General features: G+C 40.6%; 2 protein-coding genes across 6 annotated transcripts in view; both read right to left on the reverse strand.

Annotated features, from left to right (window-relative positions):
• Positions 1-10,282, reverse strand: part of MEP1B (meprin A subunit beta) — a 35,121-nt gene extending 24,839 nt beyond the window's left edge. Inside the window, exons 1-2 of one of the 4 annotated variants that reach the window (XM_050319776.1) lie at positions 7,066-7,409; positions 3,363-3,549 (exon numbers count right to left, since the gene is read on the reverse strand). Coding sequence is in view for 1 of the 4 variants with exons in the window: in XM_050319811.1 (XP_050175768.1) it covers positions 2,029-2,091 (63 nt within the window). In the remaining 3 variants the exon portion in view is untranslated. Of the gene's footprint in view, positions 1-2,028; positions 2,161-3,362; positions 4,667-7,065; positions 7,410-9,269 lie in introns of those variants that run through there. The other 3 variants (XM_050319793.1, XM_050319784.1, XM_050319811.1) reach the window with 3 other exon arrangements.
• Positions 10,283-10,403: 121 nt separating this feature from the next.
• RNF138 (ring finger protein 138) lies at positions 10,404-22,272 on the reverse strand. 2 transcript variants are annotated; one of them, XM_050319842.1, is made up of 7 exons: positions 21,768-22,272; positions 20,724-20,889; positions 19,087-19,202; positions 16,113-16,178; positions 15,491-15,596; positions 14,626-14,733; positions 10,404-13,213 (listed from the first exon to the last, which is right to left on the reverse strand). In XM_050319842.1, exons 1-7 carry the CDS (start codon positions 21,878-21,880, stop codon positions 13,145-13,147), a joined length of 744 nt encoding a protein of 247 aa, XP_050175799.1. In that variant the 5' UTR covers positions 21,881-22,272; the 3' UTR covers positions 10,404-13,144. The 2 variants fall into 2 exon arrangements, with proteins under 2 accessions (XP_050175799.1, XP_050175789.1); XM_050319832.1 differs by having other exon boundaries at positions 16,113-16,181; positions 21,768-22,267.
• Between the last annotated feature and the right edge of the window lie 385 nt (positions 22,273-22,657).

A 22,657-nucleotide genomic window follows, 5' to 3' on the forward strand; every position in this document is an offset into this window, starting at 1 on the left:
AGCAAAAGCCCACAAACTGAAATCGATGTAGCTAAGTACAGTCATACTTTGGTGCACAAATCAAAAAGTGAGTCCATGACTGAACAGTGCCAAATTCAGCAACTCAGCGAAATCCAGGCTGGTCCTCGGTGTCCGAGAACTGCCACCGAATGTTTTACACTGAAGGAATCCCTTCCATCACTTTTTTCCACTTCGTTCCCAACAAACCTAGGTCTTTAGTCCTGCGAATCTCAACACCAAAACAGTCTGTTTCAAAGGGAGCATCTCTGCATACAAGTATTATTTGTTTCTGTGGCAATGACTTTGGTCTCAATACCAGCCTAACAAACTGTATGTAGTTACTATCAAGTTACTACTGTGGAAGTACTGCAAGTACACAACAAATTCACAGTTCATAGTCACATACAGAGGAAGGTTGTGTAAGCTGAGGTGTACCAAACAGAAATCTAATTTATTTACTCACGTAAATTTCTGAACATTTTTAATATCAGTTCCTAACTTTGGACATGGACAGCGTGGTTTGTGTGAATTAAGATACAGCGATGGGTTGGTCAAACCCTGGTTTGTAAGCATATTTACTGGCAAATAATTCAAGTGCATCTTGGACAGATAGGAAACATCTCACCTATTGAAGTCATGTAAAAATTAGGTAGGTAGACTTACTCAGTAATCACCAGAGAAACAAATGGGTAATGCTTATGTTCCTAGAGAATCTATGGCACCACCATGATGCCCTGGCATCTTCATAAGTTGATCCACCTCGCTTAGAAGTCTATTCAAGGATGTGATAAACCATTTGATGAAAATTTCCCTGTCTTACCATAAACCTCAGATGGAATATATTCAACCGCTTTGGATGAGACACCCTAACTTAGCACTGTTTTCTTCAGGCTATATCATTTTAGTATTGGCATCCAGAAATATGAAAGAAGCTCTTCCTGGCTATAGGATATATGGAAATTTAATAATTAGCCCTAGTGATCAGAAGCCCCTCTCACACAAGACCTGGTTATTAGGAATCAGTTTGATGTGAGATAACTTGTAGATGTTAGTAGCACCCTGCATCACCTATTACGGGCTTTAACACAGCCTGCAGTGGAATCTAAACAAGGCTGAGATTTGAGTTTCCAAAAGGTTGGGGAAGAGGAACAGGTAATGGAAATAGATGCATGGGATTGGGGTAGTGGGGGGTACAGGAGGACTATGGGAAAGTTGGGAGTGTGAGGTTGAGCTCTTGACCTAGGGAGATGTATGAGCTTGTGCTAGTGGAGAGGAAGAATACAAGGCTGCCACAGTAAGATACAGGAGGTGGATTCACAGAATCAAATAGTTAAGTTGCATAACTCAGATAATCTTATTGCACTTAGATCATGTCACAAAAAGTAATACCTTACACTGTAGATTACCCTGACACTGTAAACAGTGGAAACAAACTTTCAACAACCTCTGTTCTCCAAACTAATTATGTTGTGCATCACCAAAAATTCCTGACCTCTACAAGAAAGCATCCCAACATGACCAAAACGCTATATTTCACTACAAAAGACAGGAAATACACAAATCTCATCTGTTACTTTTTGACCTTAAATATTTCAGCTGGATTGGAGGAACAGGGAGCAGTCATTTCCAAGTATATCCAGTGGCTAGAAAGGCATCACTTTCAATACCAAATATATTGTGTTACAGAAAAAAAAAAATCCATTTAAATGTGGAGTAGTGAAATATATTTCTATACTCATTTTGTTTCTAACCCCAGACTTGTTATTTTGGTAATGGCACTTTGAGTACTAGTGAACAACTTGGTTAGATAGGGAACACAAGATAAGCTCTTTCTATGTACAGCCAGATCTATGAAAAAGAGCAACACTTTCCCCCAGGAAACAAGAAATCTTCTCTCTCTCTAATGCAGATGATAATAGAATTCTTATATTGCAAAATCAACACAATTAATAGCTTTCCTCTCAAACTCATCTTAAGCTACATTACTTATTCAACCATATAAAGAATATATATTCTTTGTTTTCTTACCAGACTCCAGACCACCTGAAGAAGAAGCCAAGTTAGAGGCAGAGACACAGAAAACCAGTTCATGTTGTTCTCTAGTCAGCAGTTGCATGGACAGAATTTTAGACCAACTTGGTATTTAAGGCAGTAAGTATCATAAACCAAAACCTTTGTCCTCCCAACAACGATTAACTTAACTACCTTTCTCTTGTCAGGTAAGCGAAGTCCATCTTAACTTTATTACTGCTATGAGAAAAAGGATTGGACACAACCTGAAATACAGGATGAAATGGAAACAAGGAAAATGGAAATACAGGGGACATGGGCACACTTTAGGAAATACAGAAAATTCCATTTAAATTTAAGAACTTTTAAGAAATAATTTGGTTTTTATTCCAGGGAGTTTTAAGCACTGGAACAAGTTGCCCAGAGAAGCTGTGGAGTCTCCATCCTTGAGACAGTCAAAACCCAATCAAACAGACCTGAGCGATGCACATGACCCTACAAGGACGCTGCAGGGGAATTGGACTAGGCAATCTCCAGAGGTGCCTTCCCACCTCAGTCATCCTGTGATTCAATGAATAAACCTGGTTCTAAAACCTTCTGAACAACAGAAAACTAGCAAGACTCCTGGCAAGTAAGCCATTAATACAATAATAGTTATGCATTTTTTGACCGGAAGTAAAAATGAGAAGTGTGTGTACGTAAAAAAAAAAAAAAAAATCTGTCAGCAATATAATTTCAGTATGCTGCTTTTGGAAAATGCAATTTTATTTCTACTGTTGATAGATCTGAGACACTGTATTTGTCACCACGTCAAATCATGGTATCCTTCTGGATCATTTAAAGATTCCATGCAAATTAATACTTAAAATGACAGTACCACTGTACTATCACCACTCACCACTGCCTGTGACTCTTGGGTGTTTCTTCCAACTCCAATCATCTCTTCTACTTCCTACCTGTCAGTGAGTGCTGAAACTGCCATAGTTTCTTCTCACACTTAAACTGCACGTACTTGTGGTAATTGTATGATCAGGCTTTGATAACCTTTTATTTTCCCAGACCAAGTACTTGGATAGACCATCATGAAATTTAAATTTAGATTTTGTATAGTAAACACAGGCTCTCAAATTATTATATCAAAATTAATAACATTTGGCACAACATTTTAAGTATCAGAGGTAACAAAAAAGAAAGAAAGAGTAACAAAGACACTTAAGCCATTTCCAGCTACTCAGATCCATACTTACTTATTGCTGATGCATTGAGAAGTAGCAGTTGCAGAAACTTGTTGTTCTTACAAAGTTAGGGTCTTTTTCTACCAAAGTAGCTAAATATTGTAATCCTCTACTCACCAATATCACTGATGTCAGCTGCTCTCAAATCAGTGATGCTCGGTAGGCTGAAATGCTCTTTTAGTCAAGATTTCTTCTATGAGTTCAGTGGTCCTTGAATTCTGCATGCTGTCATCTCCAGCTACTGAGAGAGGATGGTAGCTCTTCTTTTGGAGGCTCTCTAGATTGGTGATGTCCACACTACCAACTATTTCAAACCAACTGGAACAGGTTAATAGACTGAAACACCTGGTGGCAAGAACCTGGCATCTACGCTGTACACAGCTCAAAGGGCTCTACTTTGGTCTGGCTCTGATTTGATCCCAAGGACAGAACATCAGTGAGGACAACTGGACTGCGTTAGGCAGGAATCTGCAGAACATATGTCTGGCTTATTTTCAAAACAAAGGAATTCAATTTGGACACCCCAAAACTGCTCTGTGATGCAAATTAAAGCATGGTAGGGTAACCATGAAAAAACATGATGATAACACTTGCTTAAAAAATACAGTCCTGATCAAAATTAAAATACTAATGCAGCTGCATCCAGTATTCCTTGATTATAGTACCTTACAAGGGTTTTCCTGAGATGATGAACTCAAAAGAAATGGAAAAATTTTGGCCTTGCTATTTGGTGTTGGAAGAAAGCCTAAAACTCTGCTTTTCTACTGCTTTGGTCCTCTTTAGACACAAATAATCAACACAATTGTTCTCTGTTCCCTCTTCCCCACTTCTAAGCTGCATCAACCACTATTGAGACCTCACATCAACCTTTTGTCAGTGGTAGACAGAGGGATGAAGGGCTGTATCAACCTCTGTGTCATGACCATTGCCACTCTCAGGACTGGCTAAAAAGTGAGTTACTTGAAGAAAAGAGGTGGTGGTGTTGGAATTGGCATACAGTGACAACAAACAGAGAAGGTACAAAAGTTATGTGCCAACCCTGCATTGTACAATACATCCATATACCCATTTTTCCTCCAACTCACACCTCTTTTTCATTAAATAAACTCAGTTTTGACACCTCAACCAGTTATCTGGTTGGTATAATAAAACAAGATGCAATGGAAAAGTAAACAACATGTTAACAATGGAACATTAGGACTTTCAAGATAGAAGCTCTTGGCAGAAATTTCAGTGAAGCAGCTAAATTTTTTTTATTACATGTTGAGGAGAAATTAATAAATAGATGTGCAGTCTTCAGGAAGTTTTATTTCTGTCTAATCACAGAAGATCTTTTCGACAGGCCTTATCTACTTTTGTTATCCTGTTCTCTACAATGACAAACTTTTTGCTTTATCACTGACTGGCTGTCTGTGTTCAGGCAATATTCTTACCCCTTCTTTTCCTTAGGGGTTTTCCTACATGATTCCTTGCATTTTTCTTAGCAGATGAAAACAGCCATATCATACTTCTGAGACAGGCTCACAGTCAGAAATAACTGAGTATTACTGAGATGACTTAATAAAGGGTAGTGCAAGTTATTTGGATAGTGCTAATTTTCAGATGAACAAAAAGAATGGTGGTCTTAGTTTATGTCTTTATTGCAGAGGGTATATATGTTGAGGAAAACATCTGGCCCAGGTAGCTCAGCTTGCAAGCTGCAGACTGAAATGCAGATTGACTGCCAGAGAGTCTCACAAATGGTCAGACTGGGAGACTGGGAAGTTTCCTTAACATGTAACTTTCCTTAACATATAGCCAAAAGTAATGCATGTCCTTTCTTGATACATTCAGGGACCTGTGGAATTCAAGGATGTTATTTCCATTAACATTTTGATCTGTAGGCAGACTCCACCAGTATCCTAATTGCAAGCTCTGAGTTTGAAGAAAAATAAAAACATTAAATGCAAATGAGAAGGAGCAGGTCTTTAACTGGTCGATTGCTTTTTCCTTTCTTGCACTTCTTTGCCTTAAACATATTTCACATTTTTTATGGGTGCTAAACTATCTAATGAGCCCTGAGTAACTGTAAGAGACACCTGCAAAATCTGAGCTTTTGCCAGTCAATTACATTTCTTTTTCCACAGGCTCACAAGCTGCTAGTAGAAACAATGAAAAGGAGAGACATCAGAACGTGTTGTGGAGCTTGCTGCAGATGCACTGCAGTGACCACTTGGATCTCCTGCTGAGTTCACTTTGCGAGCACCAGACAGATGGGGAGCACCACAGAGCAGACTGCACATTCTCCTGGACAGGTATCGTCTCTCCATGCCTTCCCAGTAGCATTGTTGCCATTGGGTACTACCACAGCACAGGTAATAAAGATACTGCAGTGCTTTCCCTCTACCTTGCTGCAGAAGAACATTAATCAGGCATCATCCAATAGAGCCGGCAAATATCACCTGTTTTATTCTTCTTTGTAAATCTACATCTGTGGGTAATAATCTGGGAAGAGACAGTAATGAGGGCAGAGAAACTGGGAAAAATGAGTGAAGTATAGGAGGGCAAGAATGCTTTTTTAAAAGCCAAAAGAACTTAATTTCAAAACACAATACTAGCTAACTACATGGAACCATAAACCCAAGTAAAATTAATCCTATAAATACAGTGATTTTCTAGAATTTTTGGTCGGTAGTTTCATATTTGAATAGTTTTATTAATCTTCTGTAAGTCAGCACAAATGCTTTGGTAATTGTACTATCTGTATACTGCTCAGCAAACGGGTGATTCATGGTTGCTCATTGACATTTTGGTGGAACCTGTCTGATTACAAAATTCAGTGTCAGCTTCAAGAGATATGAATTCATTACATAATATGAAAAGTGCTGTACTACATATCCCACTCCAAAGTGCATATAGACCAAATGTAAAAGAGTATGAGGATATTCAGATGGTCTCATACTCTCAGATAGTGGATGGTCCTTGCCCTGTCTCAAGCTTCCTGCATTATCTTGCACAAATTAGTTTCACTTTTCCAGTTATCTCCCAAACCAAGATAACACTGCAATAGTATCTCCTTGGCTGATGAGGCAAAAGCACCAACGAAGATAAGAGTTGTCAGATAAACCTGCAAGATAAGAGACCCTCAATCAAATCCAAAATGCCTCAAGTTGAACATCCAAATATTTCAAGTTAGGAAACTCCAATGTTTACAAACCTAGTAAGTGTCACGTGGGATATAATGTAAGAAAGTGAAAATTACACCGGATATCAAATACAAGTGTTCCATCTACTTGCAGAGGAGCAAATAAGACAGGTTTGCTTTGACTGAGAGTTTATTTTAAAAAATTAAGCAGACCTTCAGTTTCTTCACATTGCTTAGCTACAGCTAAATTAAAAAGCAAGGTTGAAAAGCAAACAGCAGAAGGTTGGGTATAACATTGCATACCATTCTGCCCACTGCCACTTCAGACATACTTTAATCATTATTTTGTGTGTGTGCGTGAGAAAACAATATCTCATAAATTAAATAACTAGTCATACAGGATTACACCTCTCTCCCTCTCACAGGGATCTGAATCACGTCTGACATGTTTTCACACAGACGTATTTCAGAGTAAATATGAATCAGATTACAGTGTGAAAACAAGCTGTCACTGACGGGCAGCTACCTAAGTGGCTGTAGCTGGCCACTAAGTACCATCCCACTGCAGAAACATACTCTAGGGATACTTAGCTCTTTCTCAGATGACGGAGATAAGCCTTAGCTGGGAGAATTCCTCTCTTCATACCCGAGGACTGCAACAACCCCAAACCATCGTGAATTGATAACGACGCATACCTGCACTGGGCACCGGCTGGACCTCACCACCGCGGCAGAGGGAATTAGCGAGGGCGAGGACCTGTGTGCAGTTTCAGAAAGCAAAAACTCAAAAATCAGCACTACCCCCCGTTGTAGCTCTCACGGAATCCATCAGTCCTCAGCTGCCCCCGTGTGACTCCTGTCTGCACTACAGCGCCTTAGTTTTGAAGACCTCTGGAGAACGCCCTCGGGGAAGGGAAGGTCTAGCAACCAAATGCACGAACGTGTAACCTTTTATGCTCACTCGTGAACTGAGGAGCACTCCGTCCTTCCCAGCGTGGAGTCCTGGGGGAACACCGTTTTCTTGCCACAGATCATAAAGCACAGAAAATATATAAGTCTGAAGTTCTGAAGTTCGAAATATTCTCTTTCTCTAGATTGGAATGAGCCCAGCCAGTCTCTTAACCAAGAAAAAACCAAAAAACAAAAACACCTAAAAGATTTATTAAACATCTGGATAAAAAACTCGTATATAATAGTGTCTTGGAGCGCAACTACTTAGTGAATTATCACCCTTAAATACTTTTTTAGAGTTCCCAAGAATATTCAGTGCCCTCTTGTGGTTTGAATTATGAAAGAAGGAAAATTCATGAAAGAAAATACTCAAGTTTGATCAGTCTCACAACTGCAATGGCACCTGAACCTCACCCTCTATAGCACTAGGGCCACGGCAGTTACCCTTGAGAAAAACCATCCCACACTCTTCTGTCCATACCTGCAAAACCAGAGAACCTAATGCAAGGTTTTCTGAAAGGAAAGTGCTGTTACCATTAAATAACTGGTCTTCGTGAGGTGTTTTTAATTTTAAGCCTCGTCCTAATCTCTTCAACCCCAAAATAGATCCTCCCCCTAAAGAAAACAACAAACTAAATGCTTTAAAACACATTTAAAAACAATAAGATCTGTCTGGTAAGACTTCCAGATTCTTTCCAAGTGCAAACACATTCTGAGAAATATAAGCTCCTCCAGCCATAGAAGTAAACATGTCTGGAGAACTCTGGAAATTATTGGTGCTAAGCTTCTTAGTTACTGCATTTACCCCTGAGGCCCACAACAGCCCCATATTAAGGGCACAGCCAGAGTAGTTTATAAATATATAGAATATGAAACAATAATTAGTATCCAAGTAATATAATCGTAGCAATTTAATTGCTGACCACTTTAAAAGATAGAAAAGGGAGTGGGAGGGAAACACACAGTGTAAATTTAGGAGAACTGCTGTAGGGAAATGCACAGACAGGAAAACAGGTGGTGAGACACAGTGAAGCCATGGATACCCCATCCCTGCAAGTGTTCAAGGCCAAGTTGGATGCAGCTCTGAGCAACCTGGTCTAGTGGAAGGTGTCCCTGCCCATGGCAGGGGGTTGGAACTGGATGATCCTTTTTCAGCATGAACCATGCTATGAAACAGAGAGACAGAAACACAACAGTAGAGAAAGAATGTAAAGTAATAGTGAGGAGCACTTTTCCCAGTGACTAGGCATCCCCATAAAAACAGTATTCCGTTTCTAAGCCCTGGGAATTAGCCTGCAGTTTCACAGAGCTGAGGAATGAATCCTAAATGTATATGGAGTACTTAAGGCACAGACTTAAAATAGAATTGAATGCTTCCTATGGAATGCATGTGGCAGTGATGACTTCCCCCATGTGATTTCCTAACAGTTTGGAGAATGGTGGGGGAATAAACATAAAATTCACTTTCCTAGCTCTTTCCTTATCATATCCATAAAAATAGAGATACATGACTAGGGGGAAAAAATGTTACAGACAGAATAAGGCTGGTTAGAGCTGGAAAATCAAAAGGTGAAAACTGGTCCTTCCCAAAGCAGACATGGAGTTTGAGAAATATAAGAAACAGTACAGACCTACTTTATTCATGAAAGAAGGAAGTCCATGCTTTGACCCTAGTAAGAGTCCGGTAAATCACTGGGAAGGGGTAGTTTTAACATTACTGAAAAGCCTTCTCATTGCAGGCAGCCATAATCTTGACTCTTACGTGTTTTCAAATACAGCCAGAACAGGACACAAAAGAAACCTGATCTCTAAAGCAAATGTACACTGTATGGAGAACAGACCAAGTAGTTTCTGTGCCCATTCATTGCTAGTTTCTCCAGCTGTAGAAGAAACCCGAAGATGTGTTTATCAGATATTCTTATACCTCTTCTTGTCTGTAGTAAACCAACCTTGGCTGCCAGGTTCTGCAGTCATTTCACAGATGGCACAGTGTTCACCAGACATGGCAAAGTGCACATCTCTTAACAGTGTCCATGAACCGGTGTCTGTTTCTGCATAAAACAAAGGATATAAAAAATACACTACCCAGACCCTTTCACAGCAGAGTCCTCACAGGCACTCATATGCAAATCTCACCATACTGAAAAGCCAAATCTAAAAAGAGAAACCCAGGAATGCTTCCCAAATACAGTAAACCTTCTAGCCCTGACTACCTGCCAGAAGATGACCCGGGTGCACAAGAGTCCCCCTCTTTCCCTAGGAAAAAAGCCCTGGCTTCAGACTGGAGCAGGACAAAGGGCAGTTTTACAGAGCTCAAGTATCCTATAATTCAGATACTGCCAGTGAAAACTAAACACATGGAGTGCATTCTCTCTAAGTAATGAAATATGAATTGCTGTAGTAAAATAAAATGAAATCTCTAACAAAGGGCTTACAAACAGATTTCGGAGATAGAGTGGTTTACTTAGAGATCACAAAATTAGATTCTATGGGGAAAGAATAAACTAACAAGAAGGAAATTTATGTAATTTTGTTGCATTTCTATCACTCAAAATAACAAATTAAATCAATTTCGTAACTGTATTATCATCTGCATGTCCTTAGAATGTAAAAGCACAAGAAGTAACCAAAGGGTTTTTCAGCTCAAAAACACAGGGCAGAAGGATAAAACATCTAGCTGCCACCTTGCAACCAGCCCAAACTTACTGACAACTCTTTCCTCAAAAAAGCATTAACTCATCTCAGTAAATCTACCTTTAAATAACAAGATTAACTAATGGTCTGAGTGCTACAATACCACTTTCCCTCTCCTTTTGCTATTTCTTGTTATTTCTCTACTAACATGACATGAGACAGCAACATACGAACATGGAAGGAAAAAAAGAAGCAAAAAGTAAATTTTGGACAACTTATCTTCTTTTCTGCTTTCTGGAAATACCAGAGGTAACTTGTCAGCTCACAGATGGATGATGAGCCACAACTCATCAGTTTCAGGAGGCACACGCCATTCTAATAATTCACATTGTGAAGGCATACAACTGACCACATATTTAAGTTTGAGAAAGCAGCTGAAAAGGAAGAAGTAGCACCAAGGGAACTGATCATCTTTATTATGCAACAAAAAAGACAAACAGAAAATAAAATACTTTAATAGGAGAAAAAACAGAAGGTACAATTCAAACATAATAACATATTGAAACCATACATAATGCAACGTGAACATGAAAACATCATTTAACAGCAATCTTCTAGTAAAGATCGCATATTTTGAGCATCACCTATCACAAATACACAGCTTTTGTGCATGTCTGAGTTTCAGTGAGAAAGATCATGACCAGTAGCAACATATTTAAATAGTTTAATTTTCATTAAACGCTTACCTAGTGAATGTATTTGATGCAATCTCTTCATATTAAAAGTACAAAATCCTAAGCAAGGCTGCGCCTGCCAATACAGATTTTAAATAAAGAGGATAAACATTTTGCAAGGGTTTTTCTTTATATTGCATTAATACACATTTGTTGCTTTAAAATGTGTATTTAAGTCTCTCAACATTTAAACATGACTAAAATGCTCAGCAAGAACTCATCAAGTGACAACTAATTATTGCTATAAAAAATTGCTTCCCAGAGTTTTAAAACAGATTTAAAACACTTGCAATTCTCAAGATATGTTCAAGTAATAGAAATAACTAGTTCCAGTGTCCATGAGGCATTCAGAATCTGTATTGGCTGTAGGCATTTATTGCCAGATCATATAAATATTTTATCGAAACTAAAAATGTTAACTAAACTTATATGTAACTGTTAAACTCCTTAGGAAATGTATGCAGTAATAAATCACCACAGTATGTATTCTTACTTCAAAAAAGGTAAAACTTTAGCATCAGGCTACCTTGAACTTCATTTCTATCTAACAGGCACTGTCTCATAGTTGGCTTTACAGAGCAAAAGAAAAAGTCTAAATAATCTTTCCTGTTGGATCAGTGAACCACTTCAAGTGGTCCACAAGTACTAGAGCTGACAGACACGTGAGAATACATAGACAAGAGTATGAGGGTAGGAAGTTGGAATACAAGATCAAAGTGTGGTCTGCTGTCAAAATACTGCAGTAAGAGGGTAACAAAATGCAAGAGATTTTAGTTTGTTACAAAAAGTTTCTGAAATGGACAACTTTCTCTGTATTTTAGCCAGCAATGCCTTCAGGAATGTTTTACACTCTTAAAAATGTAAAGCTAGAAAAGTCAAGTTACAATGTATAGTGGTTTAGTTCCAACACTCTAGAACTAAGATTCAGTTCTAAAACCCATTGCAGAATGAGGCATTTCAACATTACCAGTTTTGGAATATGAAATGTCCCAGCATTTAAAGAATAATCAAAACCTCTGTTTGGAGCCCAAAATGGGAGGCAGGGCATAAGAAACAGTTTGTACTTTGGCTGCACAACTGATTACTACACATAAATCACTAACTAGACTAAGAAAATTACTGAAGACGTTTTCCATCACATATGCAACACTCCATAAGAACAGTAGCTTGACAATGGGTGATGGCAACACAGGATGAGGAGTCCTATACCTAAATGGTATATGTTCAGAACAGTCTGCTTTTACCTCCACGATGTATGTTGTGCAGCCTTCATTCCCCTCCTCCCCTTTAGTATTAAACAAAAGATCTTAAAATTCTTTTACAAATCGATTTTCCATTTAAATTCAAAATTGCATTATTGCTCTATTTTCTCTGATTTTAACAATGGTCTTGCTGGGAATGTGGAAATTTAAAACAGGAACTCTTAAACTATGTTGGTAACTATATTAGAGCAAGTCTTCTCAACTGTTTTTTCAAGCCTTTGGATGCAGGAGATGTACAAGTTTTAAACAGCTTGACCAAAATAAACAAGTTTGTTTCTGAGTGTTGGTAGGTGTGAAGCCAATTAGTTTTTGAGCTACACAGCCTTCCATGAAAGACAGGACAGATCAAAAATTCAATTCCAAATGCAACAACAGGAGTTCTTGAAAAGCTCCAACAAAATGAAAAACTATCTGAACACAGTCAGAGGCCAAAAGAGTATAACTTTTGCATGTCATCTTTGCTTAGAAATTATGTCACCAAAATCGCTCAGAAAATATGTCATCTTCCTTAGCAGTTGGGAGTATTAGGAATACCCCACACTCATCACATTAGTAAGCAAGTATTCTATTTCAGTTATGCTCCAAAAGTGGAAAAAATAGATGTAATTATTCATAGGCAATGGCATCATTCTTTCTCAATGAAAGGTGAAAGAAGCCCTGCTCTGCATTGTTGATCTATAGAAAAGAAATATATTCATTTTTTAAGCTGTTGTTATTTTCAGTCACATAGCAACAGTAAAAAATTAATCACAACATCAAATAAAATTTGTCCTTGGCAGGAAAAGAAAAAAAATAAATTATTATCTCATAGATACCTTAGAAGACAGCTGAACTTAAACAAACTCAACAGTGCAACAGAGTATCCTTGATGTCTTTCTAAAGTTGTTTCTGGTGAATTAAAATATCCTACATTAATCATAGAAACCATGTAATTAACAGAGTAGTAAAGGTTAGAGAAAATCAAGACAAGAGTGAGAAGTTCCAAAAAGGTCCCTAATTCCACAGGGACAGATCTCAGTAAAGATGTCAAGCTCGAGTTTCAGCAAAATCATTTATCAAAAGTCCTTGTGAGTGTGAAAAAAGGTTTAGCCCGAAAAGTAGTTACAGAATACCATTTTTATTAATATACACTTCAGATCACCAACAGAAGTAATTTTTCTCGCAGATAATCAGTAAGATGGAAGGGGCTCTGCTTTAAAAGTTCACATGACAGGATTCCTGAACTGCATTTTGGTATTGGGCTTCTTCATCAAGCTGAAGATTCTAAACAAAATGAAAACATCATCAAAATGGACAAATACTCAAGATGTACCACAATCATTAGTTTAATAATTCCTCTTCCACATTTTTACATAGGAATTGGCACCTAGATGAAGACTCTTCATCTTTATGTGTACTAGATGATTGTTTCTGTTGCACAGTATCTTTTATTGAACCAAATACCAAGAGACACTTGAGACAGGAGAAGAATCAGATGAGTGGGACAAGGCTCATTAAGCAGAAGGGTCCATCTTCTCTCCCTGGCTCAACTCCATTATGGAACAGCCAGCTCAGGAAAGCTGACTGTGTCATGCAATTTTTATAACAGGACTTCTAACCAGCCATAACATTCTCCATTAATGAAAACAAAATGTGATCACCAGACAACAGTAATCCTAGATTGTTGAGAATATACTGCTTGAAATGAGAAAGCAAGCACACATCACAAAAGATGTGGGGTTAATCCTGCTACTTTTGCAAACCTATCTGCCAGGTTCTTAATATGCCAGAATAATACATCTTTTTAGTGCGATCCTGGCAGTTCCCCCGAATCAGAATTCCTGTCACCGGTTTTACACATCAAACATGCAAGATGGACTCACGGTGAAGAGCCCAATTGCCTGTATCAAACTCCTAGCTCTTCATGCCTTTACCACCGATCACTCAACTCAGAGAACCATACACATCATCTTCGCCATCTTGAACCACTGAGGCTGCTTCTGCCTCAAATACTATACCTGTCCCACACAAGGCTTAAGGAGCAAAGCCTGTCAAACTCTACAGAAACTACAACTCAAACTCTCCAGCTCTCTGAACCCACATGCAGAACCAACAGGTCGGTTTGACTTACAAACCACCCACTGACTACATCTGTGTATGTAGTTCTGCCTCTACTCCAAGGTCGTTTACTCAGAGCCAGCCTGAAAGGAGGCAACCTGAACACGAACTTCATGACACACCTTTTTCAGCCTCTCTCACAACACACTGGAAGAGAGGCTGTAGCAGCAATATCAGCTAGTCAAGCTACTCGTTCAGTCGTGAGATTATGATTTAGCAATTTCTGCTATAAAAGGTCAATAATGTCAACAAAGCAGAGTAGTATCTATTTTACTTCCCCTAGAAGCAGCAGTAATCAACTGTTCTAACAAACACAGTAAAAGTAATAAATAGTCCAGATTGAGAATACTACGCTAAAGATTTAAGTCAGTTTGGGGCATTTTAACTATTCCCAGTACCCCTTCATGCTGATAACAGAAAGTCTAAGAACAGACAGGTCTACTTCTGAGTTCCATGCAGAGCAGGAACGTAGCATGTCCAGAGCACAAGTTTGGCACAAATTTTTTATTTGGCATTTTTATTTATAGGAAAAAAAGTTACCATTTATTCCCCCACACATCAAAGATGAAAAAGCTTACCACAAATTCTCCGTAATCAAACCGGTGTCTTAGATTTAGATGGCCAACAAGATTTCTAGTAACCTGGTTAGTATCTGCCCAAGGAAGAGATACACAAATAGGACAGATCTGTATTGGGAGGGGAAGAGGAAAGAGACAGTAAAAAAAAAAAAAAGGTGTTATTGGTAATACAGAATGCATTAAAAACATGCTCTACAAGAATAACTAGTTTATTACTCATCCACTACCAAAATACAGTAGAGATGTTAACAACAAATCACAGTTCTCAGAGTGCTTTTCCTCAGCTGTGCAACATTCAAAACCTACATTTCAACTTGCTGGATTTCTAAAGTGCTTCTCTTCCGAATGGGAGATTATGATGTCCGTCTGACATTCAGTCAATTTAGAAAGCGATTACTGCATCCTACTTACTGTTTGGGAGAATTTTCATACAATGGAGCTGATCAAGCAGAAAACCAAAGATTTGTTTTCCTTCAGACCCTTTGATTACATCTTAGATTACTTTTCAAGTAACGGTAGGTTTCACATGAAACAATATAGTTACGTTACAAATGGGATTCTATAGAAACAGATCTGAAATACTAAATTAAGAAGAGCTAAGCATCAGGCTCAAAAACTGAGCTTGTTTCACATCAAGATAAATGAGACAGCCAGGTCAGAAATGCTTTAGGACCAGCAGGCTGGACATGAAATGTTTTCAATGTGAAAGTCACTCCTCAAGAAAAATGCACTACGTGAAGTATACTGGTTTTTTTTCCAGACCACAGTGATGTTACAGATATAGAGTAGCTACTGCACATTTAAAATTGTCCACATAATTATAATGAAAGTAGCTCAGGAAACATACATAAGCAACTCTACTTACCACAGGAACCATCTGATAAAGATGTCTGTTATTACAGTGATCCAGCAAGCGCTGTCTGGTAAAATTGGCTTCCTGACACAGGGGGCATTTGAAGGTTGGGTGTCCACTGTAAACAGAAATACAGAGTATTAAAAAGAAAACAGAGTTTTAGAAGCAGTGTCACATAAACCTTAATTCATCTGTTATCTCCTAATTGTCCTCCCTTGTTTTGATAAAAGCAACAAAAAACTCTCCACATCCTCACTGACACAACAGCAGATCTAATGCAGCTCCAGTGCTACTTCCAAATTGCAATTTTAAGGCATATTTATAATTTGTATGCCTAAGTGCATTCTTCTGAGATTTGGGCTTCAGAAAATTTTTTTGTTCCAATTGCAGCTACACCCTGTTCTTACTTTCTGATAATATCTTTTAGCATAAATCCTTCCAGAAAGTACTAAAAAACCCAATTTCTAACATATACATGCAAATGTTTAGGAGAAACTACAGAATTTTTTTAAAACAACTTGTTGAAGGTGTTTATGTGGGGGTTTTCTGGTTTTTGTTTATAAGTCAGTAGAAGCTTGAACTGTGACTATCTGGATCTGTTTTAGTAACAGCTATAGAGAAATAAGCAGCCTACCTTGTTTCTCCTTGAAGTATTTGACTATTAGCCATCTCTCCATTATCAGATATTGCATCACTCCTGCTACTTTAGATGAAGAAAAAAAAAAAAAAAACCAGCAATGAATATTGAGAGTATTTTACTCCACTATCAAAATTTTTTAAAGTTTAACTGTAATGGGGGAGGGAGAGGAAAAAAATCCATCAAGTCCCATGAAGGTCGAGTCAACATACAATGCACATATTCTTACTGTCACAACTTTTTCTTTAGATCAAGACACATCCAGAATATATTTACAGAATCATATGGTGGAAGACACTGTCAAGACCATCTTTTCCAACTGTCAACTCAACACCACCATGATCAACCCTAAATCTTATCCCCATATGCCACATATTCAGACACCCCTTGAACATTTCCAACAACAGCAATTCCACCACCTCCCTGGGCAACTTATTCCAATGCCTAACTACTCTTCAGTGAAAAAAATTTTCTAGTATCTAATCTGAGCTTTCCCTGGTACAATTTAAGGCCATTTCCTCTTGTCCTTTCATTTGAGATGTGGGAGAAGAGGACAACCCCCACCTCACTGCAACCTCCTCTTGGGTAATTCTAGAGAGCAATGAGGTCCCACCTGAGCCTCCTTTTCTACAGGATAAACAACCCCAGCTCCCTCAGCCACTCCTCACAGGACTTGTGCTCCAGATCCTTCACCAGCCTCACTGCTCTTCTCTGGACCTGCTCCAGCACCTCAATGTCCTCCTTGCAGCGAGGGGCCCAAAACTGAACACAGGATTGCAGGTGCAGCCTCGCAAGTGCTGAGCACAGTGGGAAAATAACTTCCCTGGTCCTGCTGGCCACTCTATTGCTGATGCAAGTCAGGATGCCACTGGTCTTCTTGGCCACCTGGTCACACTGCTGGCTCATGTTCAGCTGGCTGTTGACCAGCACCCCCGAGTCCCTTTCCTCCAGACATCTTTACATCCACTTTTCCCCATGCCTGTAGAGACCAGGGCTGTTATAACTCAACTGCAGGACCTGGCACTTCACCCTGTTGAAACTTACGCAGTTTGTCCTCAGCCCATTGTTCCAGTCTGTCAAGGTCTCTCTGCAGAATCTTGGTACCACCCAGCACATGAACACTCCCACTCAACTTGGTGTGATCTGCAAATAGACTGAGGGTGCACTCGATCCCCTCATCCAAGTCATCCATAAAGACATTAAACGGGACTGGTCCCAAACTGATCCCTGGGGAACACTAGTGACCAGCTGCCAACTGGATGTAACTCCACTCACCACCACACTTAGGACCCAGACATCCAGGAAGTCTTTTTTTACCCAGAGGGCAGTGCACCTGTCCAAAGCCATAGGCTGCCAGCTTCTCCAGGAGAATACTGTGGGAGACAGTGTCAAATGCTTTGCTGAAGTCTAGATAGAAAACATCCACAGCCTTTCCCTCATCCACTAAGTGGGTCACTTTGTCACAGAAGGAGATCAGGTTGCTCAAGCTGGACCTGACTTTCATAAACCCGTGTTGGCTGGGTCTGATCCCCTGGTTGTCCTGTACATGCCACAGGATGGCACTCAGGATGATCCATGACCTTCCCCGGCACTGAGGTCAGTCTGACAGGCCTGTAGCTCCCTGGATCATTCTTCTGATCCTTCTTGTAGATGGGCATCACATTTGCAAATTTCCAGTCAACTCGAACTTCTCTGGATAATTTAGTTACCATGGTGATCCTCGGTGGAATATCACTCAACTTTACAGGAAAATGGTATCTAATACAACAAACATTTAGTCAACAAGAATGGTAATGGAGATGACAGCCAAGTAACTCAGAAACCATTATGAACTACATGAATGTAAGACAGGCAGCACTTTCTAAGTTTTCTGACTTAGGATTTCACTGCCACGTGTTTACAGAAATAATTTACAACTTTCAACTACAACAAGGAAACTTTTCCTATGCTGAGCACAAAACAAACTTATTTCCTAAAGTAAGAGTAACAGAGAGAAGCATTTCAGAAAGTAAATTTGACTGTATATGCACCTCTAGCTAAGGCAGAAGAAACTGTCCAAACATGCTGATCTGACTAAGAACATGAATAATTACAGTCACAGATAAGGTCATGGTAAATTTTTTTATACATCTGTGATATTATAAGCATGGGTATTCTACTGTGGTATACTCAGTAAATAGTGATATAATAATATCCAGACACTTTGGTGAAACATTGCTGCAGCTAATTCTGGTAAGAGCTTCAACTTTCAATATACCGATGGATTAAAAACCAAACAGAGAAGTTCAGACAGCTAAAAATAGAAAACTGATGGCAAAACAAAGTAAATAAAGGACAGGATATATATAAAAAAAGCTCTGTGAAACTAGTATGTAAAAAAAGTTCTTCAAAAATAACCGAAAATCCCCAACCCCAACCATCAGTGAGAACATATGAAAAATAAAAGTTCTTTAGCTTTACTGCCTGAAAACAAGTGGTAAAAGTGTCATTTGATTTTATGGTGTGTAACATACTGGAGTTCCTTACACACTTCATAAGAGACCTATTCAAAAAAAATTCAATCAGAAAGCAAAGGCTTGCACAGTAATGTTTTGAAACAGGATAGCCACTAAAACAAACTTAGGAAGGGGAGGGGGAATAAAAATAGACAGGAACTTCCCCGGAGGTAAATATTATGAAAGATGTTACAAAGTAAGCTGCTCAAATGCTGGCAAGGCAAGGAAACCAAGCTATAAATACTAAATACTTTTTAGGAGAGTCTCTACAAGACATTTCAAAGCCATCATGCAGAAAGGTTTTCTTCTGTCTGCTAAGAGTAAAGAAAAAGTCCTGGAAAAACTCATATTTGAAACACAAAAATAGGGACAGTAATTACTGCAAAAAGAAGGAATTCCCTGGAAAAAAATACTTTCCATGGGCAGGCGGGGTGGGGAAAGAAGATGAATTGTTATACACAGAACATCCTGATTACCTGTTCCCTGTTGAATCTTGGGAAATCTGTAAGTTTGGAATAATTGAAGAAACACCATATTCATCCTGATACTTCTTACAGGTTTTATAATGCTGTCTCATCCACGAAAATCTAACCTGAAAATGAAATGCCAAATTACTGAAAAAATACTGAACAATCCAAGGATAGAAGGAAGAGATAATTCTGCCAACAGAAAGCAATGCATGCAGGAATTTTGTAGACATCATATGCAGCAGAAACCAGAACTTGTGCCTCCCCTCTGAGCATGAACACTTTCTTCACCAATGGGACATCTCTGATTCCTCTTTGCTTAGAGCCTCTGTCACTCTGTGGGACTGGAGAACACTGCCACTCTCCTCTCCCCACTCTGCCAGACATTTGAGGGCTCTCTCAGGAGTGAAAAATGTGAGTAAATGTCATTTAACTGGAACTACATCTCCCAGATCCAGGATCAATAACTGATGAGCTACAACAAAGAGGGGCCATGACGATGAGATAAGCACCACTGCTCCTTCAGTTTTCTCTGGCCTGCTGTTACCTCATGCAGAGGAACCTTTTTTTTTTTTTTTTTTGCATTAGGTGTGTTCCTTTTCTCTTTTAGAAGGGAGGGTTAAAAAAACAGGTGAATGAACACCAACTTAATACTGCCTGTCCACCTTTAATTCAAGGTAGGACAATGAGTTGCTAAGATTTGTCAGAAGACAGCTGTGTTGGACATGCCCCAAATCAGAATTTCAGGTCCAACAGCACTGTCAGAAGGTGCTCACAGGTTTAGAGGCTGAATAAGATCATATCTCACACGCCTGTGTCTGAATTCCATTGAAATTCTTGCTTGGTTCTTGCTTCCAGTTTACTAACTTCCTATCAGTTTCTTTCTCCCCACTTTTCATCCTAATGAATCACGTGGAACAAGGCAAGCAGATGAGGTTTCCACTAGTACTAATTTTCACATTGGCAAAAATAAGTCCCAGGTGAAACTAAACAAACACGAAGACTACCTGGGTTCGATGCAACCTGTTATAAACAAAATGTGTGGCTGAAATCCTGCATTTATTTATACCAGAAGAAAGATTACTCTTGGGTTGAGTGGGGGAGGGGTCAAGATTTCACCTGATGTTCTGAAAATGTTATTGTTATATTCCCCCTGACAAGGGAAATAAAGGGAATGTAAAAAGGCTGATAGGGAAAGAGGAAGTTACAAATTATTGTATGTGCACTGAAAGTAATCAAGCCACTTTTTCCATTTGTTTTAAATTAAATTTTATAGCACCTCTAAGCACTTTCATCTCCATACTGAAAGTTTCTGAGGTTTTCCATGTATCTGCAACTTTCATGTTCATCTTCCTAACTTTTCTTTTGCCAGTTCTATAGCTATATCCAGTTTTCACATCTTTTTTTCTTGGAAAAACCGGCACTCCACTAAAAATGCCTTTATTGACCATTCAAGATCCTCTTCCAGTTTACATCTGTTAGGTACAGCTAGGCACTACATGCCTAGTATATGCACAAGCCATACAAAGCTAAGTTCAAACTGCTATAGGCTCTTCAGCCCCAAGACAAGAATGACACACACTAAAAGCGTGTCTGGACAAAAATATGAAAAATTTATTCAACTTTTCTTTAAAGTTTTACTCTACCTGCTTCTCACAGCATCTACAGCCCCCAGAAGCTTTCTTCATACTGTTTTCAACATCTAGAGCCCTTTTGGGATACGTTCTTTCTTTTTTAGTCACGCTCCCCCGGCAGAGAGGACAATGTGTTCCACTTTCTCTTATAGCTGTCAAGAAGCACTTCCTGCAAAATCTAAATTAAAAAGTTACCACAAACAAAGGTGAGCAAAATGAACAGATACTTTGTCCTTGAAGAGAGCTAGGCGATTGTTAGGAAAAAAAAGAGATATATATCAGAGTAATGGTCTACTGAATACAAATATTTATAAGAAAAATGAAACAATGGTGCTTATGAAGAAGAATATGGAAATTAGGGGAACTTGGCAATGCACTTTAGGTAAAGCTCTTATTATTTATTGACTAGTATGACCGAGCTGCACACCAGATTGATCATTAATGAAGATATTAAATGGTGCAGCAAGCACGTGATATTGGACAATCTTATCGGAGGAATTCCTGTTTATTGTCCTTAAGCAGAATCAAAAACACTGCAAAGCTTCATTCAGCACGGGTTTCCAGAGACCTCAGTCCACCAGCTTTTGCAGCTCTCTTTTTCCTCACGCACCAGCTGCCGAAACTGTTTTGCTTTTCTACGAAGTAGCACGTTGTAACCAAGCGTCCCTCTGGAAAAAAAAATGCTGAACAGACGGGCTGAAAAGAAAGAACAACTCATACTACACTCCTTGTTCGAAAAGGAACGAGGAAAACCATGAAGTGAAAAAAAAAAAAAAAAAAAGGGCGAGTTAGGTTAGAGGGTACAGTGAAACTCCCCCGCCACCGACCAGATCGCCGCGAGGGTTTTTCCTCAGTGACCAGTCCTCGTCGGCTACAAAGGAAAGAGGCGAAGAGAGGCTGGGGCAGCACTGGGCTCGTCATCCCCACAGCCAGAGGCTCCAGGCCGAGGGTCCGAGCGGGGGGGGGTGCGGGGAGGGGGAGCAGAGGAGCACAGGGCGGAGAGCCGGAGGCGGCGAGGAAAAGGCTTGGGAAGGGGCGGGGGGCCGGGATACCCACACGTGCTGGCAGTTGGCGGTCCTCACGGGCGTTTTGAACACCTCCTGGCACACCGGGCAGTAAAAATCATCCTCGCTGAAGCACGCCGGGGCCGCCGCGGCCCCCTCGGCCATGGCAACACGTCAGGGCCTCTCCGGCAGGAGCGGGGACGAGGGACAAGCCCCGCCCCGGCGGGCTGAGGACAGCCCGGCTCCGCTCCCGGGGGGAGCCGCCGGGGGCCCAGGGGCGGATCGCTGGGGGCACCCGGCAGCGGGGGAGACCCCGGGTGGAATCCCGGCCGGGCGGCGGCGGCGGCGGAGCGGAACGGAGCGAGCCCGGCCTGCGCTCTCCCAGCTGCCCCTCGCCCCGCCTCTCGCCCGGCCCGGCCCGGGGGAGCCCCCGCCCCGCGCTCTACCTGGCGCCGCTCGGGGAGGAGGGACGCGGCGGCTCCGGCCGCTCTCCCGGCGGCACCCGGGGGGGCAGGGGCGGGGCCGGGGTTTCCATGGCGATCGCCTCCCGGCCTGGCGGCGCCGCTACGACACGGCACGACACGGCACGACACGACACGACACGACACGGCGGGCCGGCCCCGCTCCGCCCTGTCCGGGAGGATTCCCCGCTCCGCCCAGCGCGCCGCGCCCGCCCCGCCGCCTGCCTGCCGAAGGCGGCCGGGGAGCAACAAAACAGCGGCGTTCGCAGTCGCCCTCTGCACAGAGAAACCGCGTCCGCCCTGTTTTCCCTTTATTTCTAGATCGACTTGATCCAGACCACAGCAGTGAAGGTGGTGGAGGGGCTGGAGCGCAAGTCCTGCCAGGAGCGGCTGAGGGAGCTGGGGTTGTTTAGCCTGGAGAAAAGGAGGCTCGAGGGAGATCTTATCATTCTACAACTACCTGAACGGAGGTTGTAGCCGG

Source organism: Myiozetetes cayanensis, unplaced genomic scaffold (genome assembly GCF_022539395.1).
Source record: "Myiozetetes cayanensis isolate MyiCay16 unplaced genomic scaffold, myiCay2020 scf1, whole genome shotgun sequence".
Classification (NCBI taxonomy): Eukaryota; Metazoa; Chordata; class Aves; order Passeriformes; family Tyrannidae; genus Myiozetetes; species Myiozetetes cayanensis.